Consider the following 13,265-nt stretch of genomic DNA (forward strand, 5'->3'; position numbering starts at 1 on the left):
CTCGTCCAAATATTTGACAACGGCGTGAGAAAATTATTGCCCTTCCGCACGACAATTTTTCTTCTTCGCAAACATCCGCTGTCTACTTGTCGCTGAGAAATTGTCGAACTTCGAACTCTTGTAACTCCCTGTTAAACGATCTTACGAAGTTCTGCTTGTGCTCGTTTTATAGAGTCGAGTCTCTGCTTTCACACTTGACCAGGCAAAATACTTTATGATTCTTTTGCTCGAAGTTGCGCGACTCGAAAGCATGACCGTTTCCTCTGTCAGAATTTTGTGGATTAGTTCATGCGACGCGGATAAAGCGAACACCTCGGAGTTGAAAACAGGCTTGCAAATATTGAGAACGTGGTTAAAAATGTTAAGAACGCGGTTGAAAATATTAAGAACGCGGTTGAAAATATTAAGAACGTGGTTGAAAATATTGAGAACGAAGTTGCAAATACAGTAATGTCTCTCTAATTGACGCCTAGATTGTCCACAAGAATGGATAATTTGGGAAGAGGAGATACGATTATTCGAGCCTTGCAGTAATTTTTATAATTACGAATTGTCAACGATTATAATAACGAGGCTCGAAATAAACGCGAGGCTCGAATAATCGTATCTCCTCTTCCCGAATTGTCCAGTTTTGTGCACAACCTGAGCGTCAGTAAGGGAGACATTACTGTACGCGGAACAACGTATAGTCCTCGCGCGACAAGAAGCCGCCTTTGCGCTTATATTCCCCCCCACCCCCACACCCTTATTAGCTGCCCCACTGCCGCGGCACTCGATCGCTATTGGCCGAGAACGACGGCGAAGATCGTCGTCGATCAATTCATATTATTCGGGAAACGCGAAGGGATTCGATTATTTCATAATTTTTACAGTAATGTCTCTCTAATTGACGCTCCACAAAAATCGACAATTTGGGAAGAGGAGATACGATTATCCGAGCCTTGCCGCTCGTTTTTGTAATTGTGGACAATTTATAACTATAAAAATAAACCGCGAGGCTCGAATAATCGTATCTCCTCTTCTCAAATTATCCATTCTAGTGGACAATCTGAGCGTCAGTAAGGGAGACATTACTGTATTAAGAACGTGATCGCAAATATTAAGGAGACCGTGGCGAATATTAAGAACACGCTTGTAATTATTAAGTACGGGGTTGCAAACATTAATAAATCAAGCAGTAAACGACCCCCGGAACCTTGAACTATACGCGCAACCGCAAGAAAAATCGAGCGAAACGAAGTAAACTAAGGACGTGAAACTTGTTTATACATTTTCTGCCGACCGCACAGAAAGGTTAAAAAGTGGCGAAGCGATTTATGTGGCCAGGACGCTCCTGATAATGACCCGCGCGCCGTTTTTACCGCCGCATATAAGGGTAACAGTTCTAAAGCCTGAGGTACTCCGCTCTGGTCGCTATCCAACTCGAAAGGATGATAAATTAACCCCTAGACGACGGCGAACTCGGAATCAAAAGGCAACCGTTCCCGTTAGCCCCCGCGAGCTGATATAGAACCGTGTGTAGTTGCAACGTTTATTTGATTAAAATCAACGGGAAATGCAAATAAGCCGTGCTTCGAGGCTTTATTGCCGCGGAAACGGAGCAGCAGCGAAACTCTGGCACACGAAAAACATCGGGTCACGTTTAGCACTCCGCCGCCATCGTAAAAACGGGAATCCAATTAATTCCCCGGGGATGCCGAGGAAACAATGTCGGTCGTAAATAGACTGTTTGCACGATTTTTCGAAAGAAATGTTCACGGCGCCGATCAGAAAATGGAGCACCGGAGATTTTCGATGCTCGACGAACCGTCGTGATTCAAACTGTTACAATCGGACTGCGGTGGATTTGGTGCATTTGCGAGAAACGCGAGTCGATCGAGTACGAAACAGCGAATTCCAACGAATTCCAAATTTTCGAAATTTGTAATTACGAAACAAAATGAATATCTACGCGGTCCCTGTATCTCGCGAACAGTACGGACAATCTTTATTTGCCATAAAATTCCGCACAGTGCGTTTATAACGTTCTAAACAGTAATCGTAGAATGACCAAACCGGATTCGTCTTAACGCTCGAAGCCTCTAGTTTCGCGCGGTGTGAATTGAAACTCGTGAAACTTGATTTAAGATCTTTTTGGGGCCGTTTTATGGAACCAATTCGCATAAAGTTGACGGTAAATGCAGCATCCGTTCAGAGGCCGATAAAACGACCAGAAGAGTCGTACGTCAAATCTCAGGGTGTCGTTGCGAAGTGGAAACTTCGGTCTTCGGAACCATGGGAAATATAATCTCGAAATAAATTTTCCACCGTTTTTTCTGAACGTTCGAATTTGTGAGATTTTCGAACCGAAACGCGTCTCCTGCTTTCGGCGCGCCACATCGTGCGAAAATTGATTAGACAAAAATAATAAACGGCGTTCGAAAGTAGAAGGATAAAGCTTTAAAACGACACCGGTTTCGTCGTCGTGCAACTTTTCTCCACCGAGTTACAACAGCTCGAATATCGACATTAAGACGAAGCGATCGTCCGACTACTTTGCGGAGCCGTGGTACATTGTATCGCGATCCGCTATGAACAACCGCCTGGTTCTAATTATAAATGACTTTTCGAGACGAAGTTCGATGCCAACGAAAGTGCTAAAACCGATCGACTTCGGCCGGTTGCGGCGTCGCTGGTCGTTTATTCGGATTTTAACGAGCCGCGGCCGCGCCGGAGCAGCGGCCGCGACGGAAACTTTTTCGCCGGTCGAGCGCGCAATTACATTTTTAAACGCGGAAATTTCTTTGTCGCGTTACACCGCGTCCGTCCATAAAAATTCCTGCAGAACGTAATTGTCAAACGGGTGGTAAATACCCGCCGATATTACATTTCACGGTTGTCCGGAGACAAATTCCCGCGGCGGACGGCGAAAAATTCCGGCGAGTTTCAGCGAACCGCGAGCGGAAAACCGCGACTGGAAACGCGCTCGCGCGCGCGCGCACGCGGCAGCGATACGTCGAAGGAACCGGTGAAATTAATCGACTTACAACGACCCGATATCTCCGTATTTTTTTCCCCATTTCGTCCGCGGCCGCTCCTTCGGCCGTTTCTTGCCGCGGCTTTCGGGACCACGAAACTCTTGACACGGTGCCAAGTGGCACGAAACCCGGCCCGCTCGGGTCTACGCGGGCCGAGAACGCCTTCCGGCGTCGATCGATCGGACGGACACGCGTCGCTCGAACGGTATTTAGCGGTCGCGGAACGCTACCGGCGAACCGAAATCCCTCCGCCACGGTTTTATATAATGCCCAGGCTCCCGTCGAAAGCTGTTTCCTTCTTATCCGCCGTGGAACACGCTCGGCCCGACCCGGCCCGCGCCGAGAACAGCATCCACTAATCTTGGAGAGCCGCCAAGTGGCACGCCGCTCCGCGGGATCGATACGCGATTCTGCGATCGATGCCCGGCCCTCGCTTCGATTCGACAGCTACGAAGTGGCAATTTTATGTCCGGGATCTTTCCACCGTTGATTGCGAAAGTATTAAGCGGAGTAAGTTTGCCAAGAAGTTGTCGATATCGCAGCTATTGCGATTCCGTGAAAGATTGCGCCGCTTTCAGAACTATTTAGGTGTAGGAATGAATTATTTCCGGTTAGCTTCGTACGATAAATATTCGATTAGTGTTATTGGACCGCTCTTTTGCGGCACGAATTCGTGTAATATTTTTGTCTAATATCTTTTGTGAAGCAGTTTTGTGGAAAGAACTGCTGGTTACTCGAATCATCGCAATTTTGTGATAAAAAACAGATGACGTTGTGTTCAAACTGCTGCAACTTTGAGGACAAGAATCGTGCGACGATCGAAGTATTGCAATTTTGGGTATAGAAATTGTACGAATCTTTAATTATTAGAATTCTGTGAGTATGAATTTAATACTAAAATCTGTTGACAGAAGTAGTGGAATGAATTGTAGGTTTAGAAAAATTGTCACCTGAAAATATAATAATGCCGCGACCTGATACAGTAATGTCTCCCTAACTGACGCTCAGATTGCACACAAAAATGGACAATTTGGGAAGAGCAGGCACGATTAATTTGAGTCGTGCAGCTCGTTTTTATAGTCGTTGACAATCGATAACCATAAAAGACGAGCCACAAGGCTCGAACAATCGTATCTCCTCTTTCAAAATTGTCCAGTTTTGTGGACAATCTGAGCGTGACGTTACTGTACCAACACTATTCGCAAAAAGGAATGGAATAAACGTCCAAAAGAATTGCCAAATAAAAATATACGAATACTGACCGAACGGTGACATATTTTGCAACAGAAATAAAATGCCAAATAAAAATGTAACAATCGACGTAACATTAACGTTATCTGCAGAAAGTATAATTGAATGTAAATCCGGAAAAATTACCAATATAATTGTCAAATGAAAATACACCAACGCCGACATCGATTTAAAGAAATAGTCGTCCAGTGAAATCGGCAAATAAAAATTCGAGAGACTTCGATTCAGCGTCGACGAATTTCCACCAATTACAGTAATGTCTCCCTAATTGACTGACTCTCAGATTGTCCACAAAAAATAGACAATTTGGGAAGAGGAGCCTTGCGAATTCGAGCCTCGCAACTCGTTTTTATAGTCACCGATTTTCAACAGTTATAAAAACGAGCTGCAAGGCTCGAATAATCGTATCTCCTCTTCCCAAATTTTTGTGGACAATCTGAGCGTCAGTTAGGGAGACATAACCGTATAAGACAGCTCGTCGAGCGACGCGACAGAATCGAGAGAAAATCGCGCGACGACGATACGAGGGTTAAAGAACGGCGTATTTCGAGGATCGCGTTTTCGCAACGGCCGCGATTCCGAAGCGTTCGTCTGTCTTCGATGTATGAACGAGCATTGAATCTCCCGGCGAAACTCGAAACGGATACGGCGGATCGGTTCCCGTTTCTGCGGAGTGTATTCCCCCTGCGGCGGGTCGGATCTTCGAATTTCGCGGAGCCCGGTGAATAATAAACAACGTGGATAGGTGTCTCTCGTGATCCACTCTGGTCTCTCACCTTCGCCAGCACTGGATTGAACGTAAACTTCGTCTCGAGCTCCTTTCTGGGCGTCTGGGCGATGGCCGTCAGAGGCGTGGACGGCACGGTCATTTCCTGAAACAGAAACGGTTGATCGGTCGATTAAAATTTATACGCCGATCGGATAATTGAATGCGCGCGGTGCCCCGGGGACGGCGGGGGCCTACTTCGCTCGGGACCGCGATCGATTTTCGGCGAAGACACGGAGATCACGGGTAATTCGGTTCGCTCCGGCGACGACAACGTTTGCCTTTTGTCCTTTCTAACGCGACGGCTGTGCTAATTTCTTTGAATTCGACGGGTTAATCCGATGATACCCCGTTGCTTTCCAACTAATTGCCAGGCAACTTTGCCCGGGCTAATTCGGAACTCCGGGCTCGCTTTATGCGCGATGATCGTTTAATTAACCTTCGAACTCGAGCAACCCTGTTCCCCTGTACGCCGGAAAAGTTGTCGAGGATCTGCGGCGTTGTCTCTGACATGATCTACTAATTTATGCTGGGTATTCGTTTTGTCCTACACATTGATATGTCTTTATTGTTCTCGCCGATGCGTGAGAATGTGTCGGGACTACTTCGTTTAATTCCAAGCTAAGAATATTGTGAGTTATGGCTCTCCGTCAAGGTCATTCTTTTTTAAGTATTGGAGATAATCTCTATTTTTTAAAAATTAAACTATATTTTTTTTATAACGCAGCACCGTGGTGCACTTCAATGGTCATGTAAATCTCTCTTTTATTATATTTATTTATATTTATATTTGTTCTATTTTATTTTATATTTATTTATATTTGTTCTATTTTATTTTATATTTATTTATATTTATATTTATTCTATTTTATTTTATATTATTTTATTTATATTTGTTCTACTTTATTTTATATTATTTTATTTATATTTGTTCTACTTTATTTTATATTATATTATCTTATTTTTTCAATATACATTAGTACAAAATTGAGTGAAAATAATCTATCATTATTATCGAAAACCAAATTATTATTGTGAAAATAAAACTTTAAATGCCTTTTCCATTGAACTTTATTACTTAGGCATATGCCAATATCGAATTAGAGCAACGACGTGTCCGAAACGATTTCAGCAAACTCGTGAAAAAATGCCAAAGAGAAAACAGCACAGTTGAATATTGCGTGTCCTTGGAGTCGAACAACGGATCATCCCTTTCAATAAAACCTTGACCCAGCCGAACGGTGATCGCAATTGGGCTGGTCGTAGGGCAGCATCGATCCCGATCCCGCGCGCCGAGGGTTGTGCAAGAGCGTCGGCGTTCGAAAGCAGTACTTTTGCGTAAGACTATCTTATCTGGGCCACGATTACGTCAATGGCCGTCCCGAGAGGGCGACGAATTCCGCGTACCGTCACCCACACGTAGAAATCGAGGCTGCGCCTCGAGAAGCGTGGCTGTGTAAAACGTCGTCGACGACGACGCGACGCGCCGCGATGGCGATCTCTCGCGCGCAGAGCGACACGCGGACACGGGCTCTCACACGCGCGCACACGTGGAACGCGCGGACAGGACACGATGGAAGTCGCAAACATGCGGACAATGCAGTCTGGTGCATCGGCATGGCGTACCAAACGAAACGCATTTCCACTGGTGAATCGTCGAGACCGATTCATTGACCCGTCGAGACATCCGTCGACGGGAACAAAGACCGCCGAGACAAAAGACTCTCGTCGGAGTGCTTATATTCTTCCTACGATCACCGGCAGACCGCTTGTTTACCAGCCGGGGCCGCCGCGGATTATGCTGCCGGGAAAATTCGACTGGTCCCGAACGCCCACGCGGCGACCGCTTTCATTCATCGACGATCGCTTCGCGGGATATCATGATCGATCTAACGATCGGCCCGCGGAATCACGACTTCGTTAGCACTTCTCGCTTGATTCGATCGTTCTTCAAAACCCTTTTCACGCGGCAGATCAATTTCGCGACCGGATTCGAAGTCACCGTATCAAAATCAACTGTACACGCGTGGATTAGAATCATGGTAACTCACGTTCTCCTCGTTTTCTGAGAAAAAAGGAGCGCTAAATACGAGAAAATGTTGCGATTAACGCTTCGCACTCGAACCCATTTTAACTGTAAATCCACAATCATTTTGCTGACTCGTATTACTTTCATTTTACACGACGAAGTGTATTTTATGCGTACGAAATTGAGAGTCTTGTGATTCATGCAACAGCTACACTTTCAGTAATGTTCAAAATCTAAGCTATGATAATATAAAAATTATCTTGGAACGTGATATATAACAATATATATATATTTATATATATTTTTTTCAGTGGTGCCTCAGAGTCGTCACTCGAGCGCAAAGGGTTAATTTTCATCTCATCAAACAAGTTCTTCCGATATTACGAAATTTTTGAGGCTGCTAGTATCAAAATATTATCAACTAATCAAAGTGATTAATTTCAATTTCGCGCCGCATCTTTCAAAAATATGTAACAGAACCGCAATAGATTCGGTCTGCTAAAAGTCAACTAAATAAAAGTCGATCGAATCGAATCAAAATTGCTCGAATTTCATGAAAGCTTCCACGTCGCTGATCGAAACGTCGATTCGAAAAGCTACAAATTAATTCGAAAATCGAACGAGTCGTTGGTTGACCGACTCTCTCCGGTCGTTGGACAACCGTCTCGGGTATTTAAACGTTCGCGCTGACGAGAATCGGCGAGATAACGCACGTGCGTGTAGAAACGCGAGCTAGAATCGTGGGTGGAATGTGTTTCGCAGCGGTGTGTCCACTGTGGGAAAGGGGATCGCATTGTCGCCAAGACGAGGGACCCGCGGGAACGCTCGCGCCACGCCGAATGGAATGCGTGTAAAACGGTAATTTTCTTTACCCAGAAGCTACCAGAGCCAGCTATACGCTTGAAACATAGTCTGCGAAAATCCAAGCAGAATGTCCGCGCAGCTGCGATCCGACCGACAAACGCGTTTCCGACGACCTTTTCGAACACGCTAACCCTCAATCGACGCTCCCTGACCTTTGCATCGATGGTCCTCATCGTTTAAGTCACCACTCAACCCCTTCGGAGATTTCACTTATGTTATTTTTATCGCTTTTTAGCATGTTTGAGTTATGGATACGTGCATTCGCAATATAGTAATGTCTCCATAATTGACGCTTAAATTGTGCACAAAAATGGACAATTTGGGGAGAGGAGATACGATTATTCGAGCCTTGCGCCTCGTTTTTATAGTTGTTGAGAATCGGCAATTATAAAAACGAGGCGCACGACTCAAATTAATCGTGTCTCCTCTTCCCGAATTGTTCATTTTTGTGGACAATCTGAGCGTCAATTAGAGAGATATTACTGTACGTGTAGAATTATGTTCATATTGTAAGATATTTTATTATATAATTTATATATTATATTATTTGCAATTATATATTATATAATAATATATATAATAATATATCGTACATATATTATATATTGTGTAATTTATTTTATTAGATTATATAATATACACATATTGTTACATCTATAATATGCATGTATATATTATAAATTCATATATTCATATTATAAATCATATAAAGATCGTGGTAGGCTAAAGAGAATTTATGCTCAAGACACTGATAAAGGGTTAACTGCAGTACAAGTCATCTTACATTTTTTTTCATATTTCATATATTATTATTATTTTATATGCATAAACCACGCTAAAATAGAAATAGCGAACAGAAATGGAAAATAGAAATAGAAATAGAAAATACCGAAAACAATTCGAACGAAACAAAACCAGAACACGGGAACACTCGATTTGCGAGTTGAAGCGCGATTTTCGAAAGAGAACGACGAAGCATTTTGCAACCGGAGTGGATGAAAATCGCGGGTCGGCAGAGTTATCGGCGCAGACGATCGACCTTGTAAATTCGCGAGTTTGCAGAGGGGCCGGGGGGGTGTTCCGGGCACCAGGTAGGTGGTTTATCGTCGAATTTCAGTCGATTAGCGATCGCGAGCGCAGAAATCCGGTGGCCGGGGGCGAGGAAAACACGGTCGAGCGCCGCGCAAGATATTATATATTGTCCGCGAAAAAGAATAATGCGAGAGCGCGCCGGATCGTTCCACGATCATGCATAATGTAACGCGGCGCGTCGCGGATATAACGGTGAACGGGAATGGCAGCGTTATCCTCCGAGCGGAAACGTACGGCGGAACATTGTTACGAGTCAGCGTTTCGATATATATTTTTCCGCTGCACATTTTTGCCGAGGGAAACGAAAATCCCGGTCTGCACGGCGTGTCAAGCCGCGGCGAGAGACGCGGCTCCCGTGCAGAGACGAGAGACACGAACGAGGCACGTCCGCGCGACGGTGTGTTCGCGATTTAAATTAATTAACGCCGTCGTGGACCGCCGCCGTGTGCTTGCTACGGCTCCTTTATTTGCCTGGAAACTTTATCATCGCCCGTGTCCCGTTGACACTTAATTGGGGCCAGTGTGTGACGCATCGGTGTCGCGCAACAGAACGGAACGCGGCGCCAAACGCTCGCGACGCGACGCGACGCGGTGCAAAACGAATTGCATCGGCGAAAATCATCGGACATCGATTTTTCGTTGAAATAGTTAGGTATTTATAGCATTGGTAAGTTAGGTATATTTATATTCGGTGTACTCGATTGGTGGCACGATATTTGCTAATACGAGTTACGTTGTTCTTATGTCGGAAGAGTGTTGTGAATTACGTTGTAATTATCGTAATTATTATAATTGAATTACTTGGTGTTGTGTAATTCTATTCCTATCGAATCTTACGAATTACAGTGTAATTGAATCCAATGGAGATCTAAATTACGAATTACAATGGAATTGAATTGTATGGAGATCTGAATTACGAATTACAATGGAATTGAATTGTATGGAGATCTGAATTACGAATTACAATGGAATTGAGTTGAACGGTGATCTGAATCACGAATTGCGATGTAATTGAATTGAATGGAAATCTGAATTACGAATTGTAATGTAATTGCATTGAACCGAGATCTGAATCGCGAATTGTAATGTAATTGAATTGAATGGAGATTTGAATCACGAATTACAATGTAACTGAATTGAACGGAAATCTAGATTACAAATTACAATGTAATTAAAATGAATGGAGATCGGATTTAGGAACTGTAATGTAACTGAATTGAACCAAGATCTGAATTACGAATTACAATGTAATTGCATTGGAAGGTGATCCGAATCACAAATTACAATGTAATTAAAGTGAATGGAGATCGGATTTAGGAATTGCAATGTAATTGAATTAAAAGGTGATCTGAATCACAAATTACGATGTAATTAAAATGAACGGAGATCTAGATTACGAATTACAATGTAATTGAATCGAACAGAGATCAGAATTACGAACTGCAATGTAACTGAATCGAACGGAGATTTGAATTACGAATTACAACGGAATTTAATCGACCGGAGATCTGAATTACGAATTACAATTAAATTGTAATGCAATTGAATTACTTTGTCGTTATAATTCCACGTGATTCTGCAGATGCAACAACTTCGTTTGAATTCTGTTCGAAGGCAACTTTCGGGCAACGCGGGTCGATGTTTTCGCCACTTTCGTGATTTCGGGTGTCGTCTGAATGGACCCAGGGATAATCGACAAGTTGGTTAACGCGGCTCGGAAGTGGCACACGCGAGTTTAGCTGTCGGAGATCGCGTCCAATTTCCACAACTCTCGTTGTAAACTGGTTCGCAGGAAACCGTGTGCGAAGAGAGGGTGACTCAGCCCTGGGAGAATTCTCAGCTCTTGGCAAACGCGTCGAGTCCTTTTTGGTTCGGGGCCCGTCGCCGTGGCCGCGCGGGATGCAAATCGACGGTTCAGCATGCGAATCACGCCGCCTCGTGAAGCTGCACACGAACGAGCGGGAATAATAATTCGCGATTAGCCGCGCGCAACGGCTTCGCCGTCGACGTCGGTGTCTCGGCTCTTCGACTATCGCCGAATCACTTTCCACCATTCCGCGGAGGGCAAAAAAAAAAACAAAAACGGCTGCTCTTATTCTTCGTTTATTTCTCCACGCGACACGCTCGTTAACGACCGATATAAACCGATGACAAGATTATTAACGCGTTCTCCGCGTAATCGACAGCCGCTTCCCAGCCGCGATTTACTTCTTCCCATTCGTTGTGTACAGCCTGCGGAGAAAATTCTATCCATGCGTCTGTGTATTTAGGTATACACCGATTTTTTAGGCATTTATACTACTATATATATGCAATAAAAGTTAATTAGCAATATGCAATATATACTATATATATGCAATATATATATTGCTATATATATGCAATAAAAGTTAATGAGTTCTTTGAGCAGAGCAAAGTGCATACATAAAAATTTCGAAAAACTTCTTTTCTTCGATAAAAAGCTCACTTCGACTTTTCTAATTAGCGCCATGTATTTTTGTCAGCGTTATAGTTGACGAAAAAAACGAATTGATTATTTTTATTTCTATGTATTTAATATATACATATTTATTATATTTATCTTATTACTATCAATACACATTGATACAAAATTTAGTGAAAATAATATTTTATTATTTTCGAGAACCAAATTATTATTGGAAATCTTTATTTATTTAGACGTATATATTATTTAGATGGTATTGTATTTCTAGAAAGAAAGTTTCTCACAAATTGGACAGAATTTTCTCCCTGTATGCAGCCTGTATGCATATCCCCACCTCCAACCGTTCGCCTGTTCATCGGTGCTAGTTTTCGCTCGATTTTTACGCGACGAAGTAATTACTACTTGCGAAACATTGTGAGTCCGATAACGAGTGTTATATGTAAATAGCTGCGGCGAGTCTGGTCTTGCAAGGTTGTAAATTGGAGGTCGTATTTATGATCGCTAGATTACGGTCGTATACTGTGAGATATAGGATTGCCGTCCGTGGATGCGCAGATTGTGACGTTTAGGCGAATTATCTTTTTAAGGACTGCTCCCGCAGATGGGAATTAAATGCCTCGGTGTATTTATTAACCCGTTACGATATCGGACAGCTTCTCCCGTAATTAGTTCCTTGTTAATTAATTCGCGGTCAGAATTTTTCGGCTTCGCAAAATAATGTTCCTTGTTAATGTTTACATATTACATTATTACATACATGTTTACATATACATATTATTACACAGAACCAGTCGAAAATTAATCCCCACGATTTCTCAGCCCCTTCCGATGGTCTGACAAAAATAAGTTTCCTGTCAAAGTTAATTGGTGTTTAACCGGCAAGAAATTGCAATTGTTTACATTTAAAAACAAATTGATTTTCGATAAAAGAACAAGCTCACTGTTATATTTTTAAATGAAACTAGGTAATTTTAATTGCATAGTATTGTAGGCGACGTCGTGACGAATTCAACGACCTGCTACACGACGACCTTCAGATGACATTGAAGGAAAATTGCCATGAATCGATTGTCACAATATTTAGTTTTATATGAGAATTTTTATTTTAATTGTAATTATATTAATTGTAATATTTATTTTATATCAAGTTAAAATCGCCTATTTTCCTTTAAAAATATTACGGTGTCAGCGCCACGCCGCTGCGCGAGACTCCCGCGCATGCGTCGCCTGCTCCCACTCCTCGCGTAACTTATTTTCCTGCGAACACTGCGTGCGACCATCATACGCGAATGTCAACGATCGCGACGCACGCGCGACTAGTCATTTTCGAAAAACCGTGGCCAAGGTAAGAGGCCGGCCGTGCTCAAGGCAACCACTGAATTATTTATTCCCGCCCGAAACAAAGCAGTTCGATGATCTATGGCGTGACTGGGAACCGTGGAAATCGTGGCTCTTAACCCTGGGCTAGTTCGGCGAGGGCTGCTTTCAGCGACAAAGTACCAAATGGGCAATTAGATCGCGCGATAGCAAGTACGAGGCGTGCATTTTCTGGAGTTTATGGGGCGCCGAGTGCTGACAACGGGGAGGGCCACGATCAAGATCTCTGTCAACGACCAACGCTTTCTGGGTCTTTAACACTGAATCACGCCGCTCGAAATGACCAGTTTCGTGGATTTTAGTTTTTAAAACAAGTTGCGATTGCGAAGACTCTTTCGTGTCGGATATGATCGAAGGAATTCCGAAATTTAAACATACGTTAAATCACAAACGCTAAAAACGACAGAAGATCTAAATAAGTTC

General features: G+C 43.2%; 1 protein-coding gene across 10 annotated transcripts in view; it reads right to left on the reverse strand.

Moving 5' to 3' along the window:
• lilli (AF4/FMR2 family member lilliputian) overlaps positions 1-13,265 on the reverse strand; it is a 447,030-nt gene that overhangs the window by 110,341 nt on the left and 323,424 nt on the right. For all 10 annotated transcript variants that reach the window (XM_033478325.2, XM_033478322.2, XM_033478326.2 and 7 more), the window contains one exon: positions 5,045-5,140. In XM_033478325.2, the coding sequence (XP_033334216.2) occupies positions 5,045-5,140 (96 nt within the window). The remainder of the gene's footprint in view (positions 1-5,044; positions 5,141-13,265) is intronic.

Source organism: Megalopta genalis, chromosome 3 (genome assembly GCF_051020955.1).
Source record: "Megalopta genalis isolate 19385.01 chromosome 3, iyMegGena1_principal, whole genome shotgun sequence".
Taxonomy (NCBI): domain Eukaryota; kingdom Metazoa; phylum Arthropoda; class Insecta; order Hymenoptera; family Halictidae; genus Megalopta; species Megalopta genalis.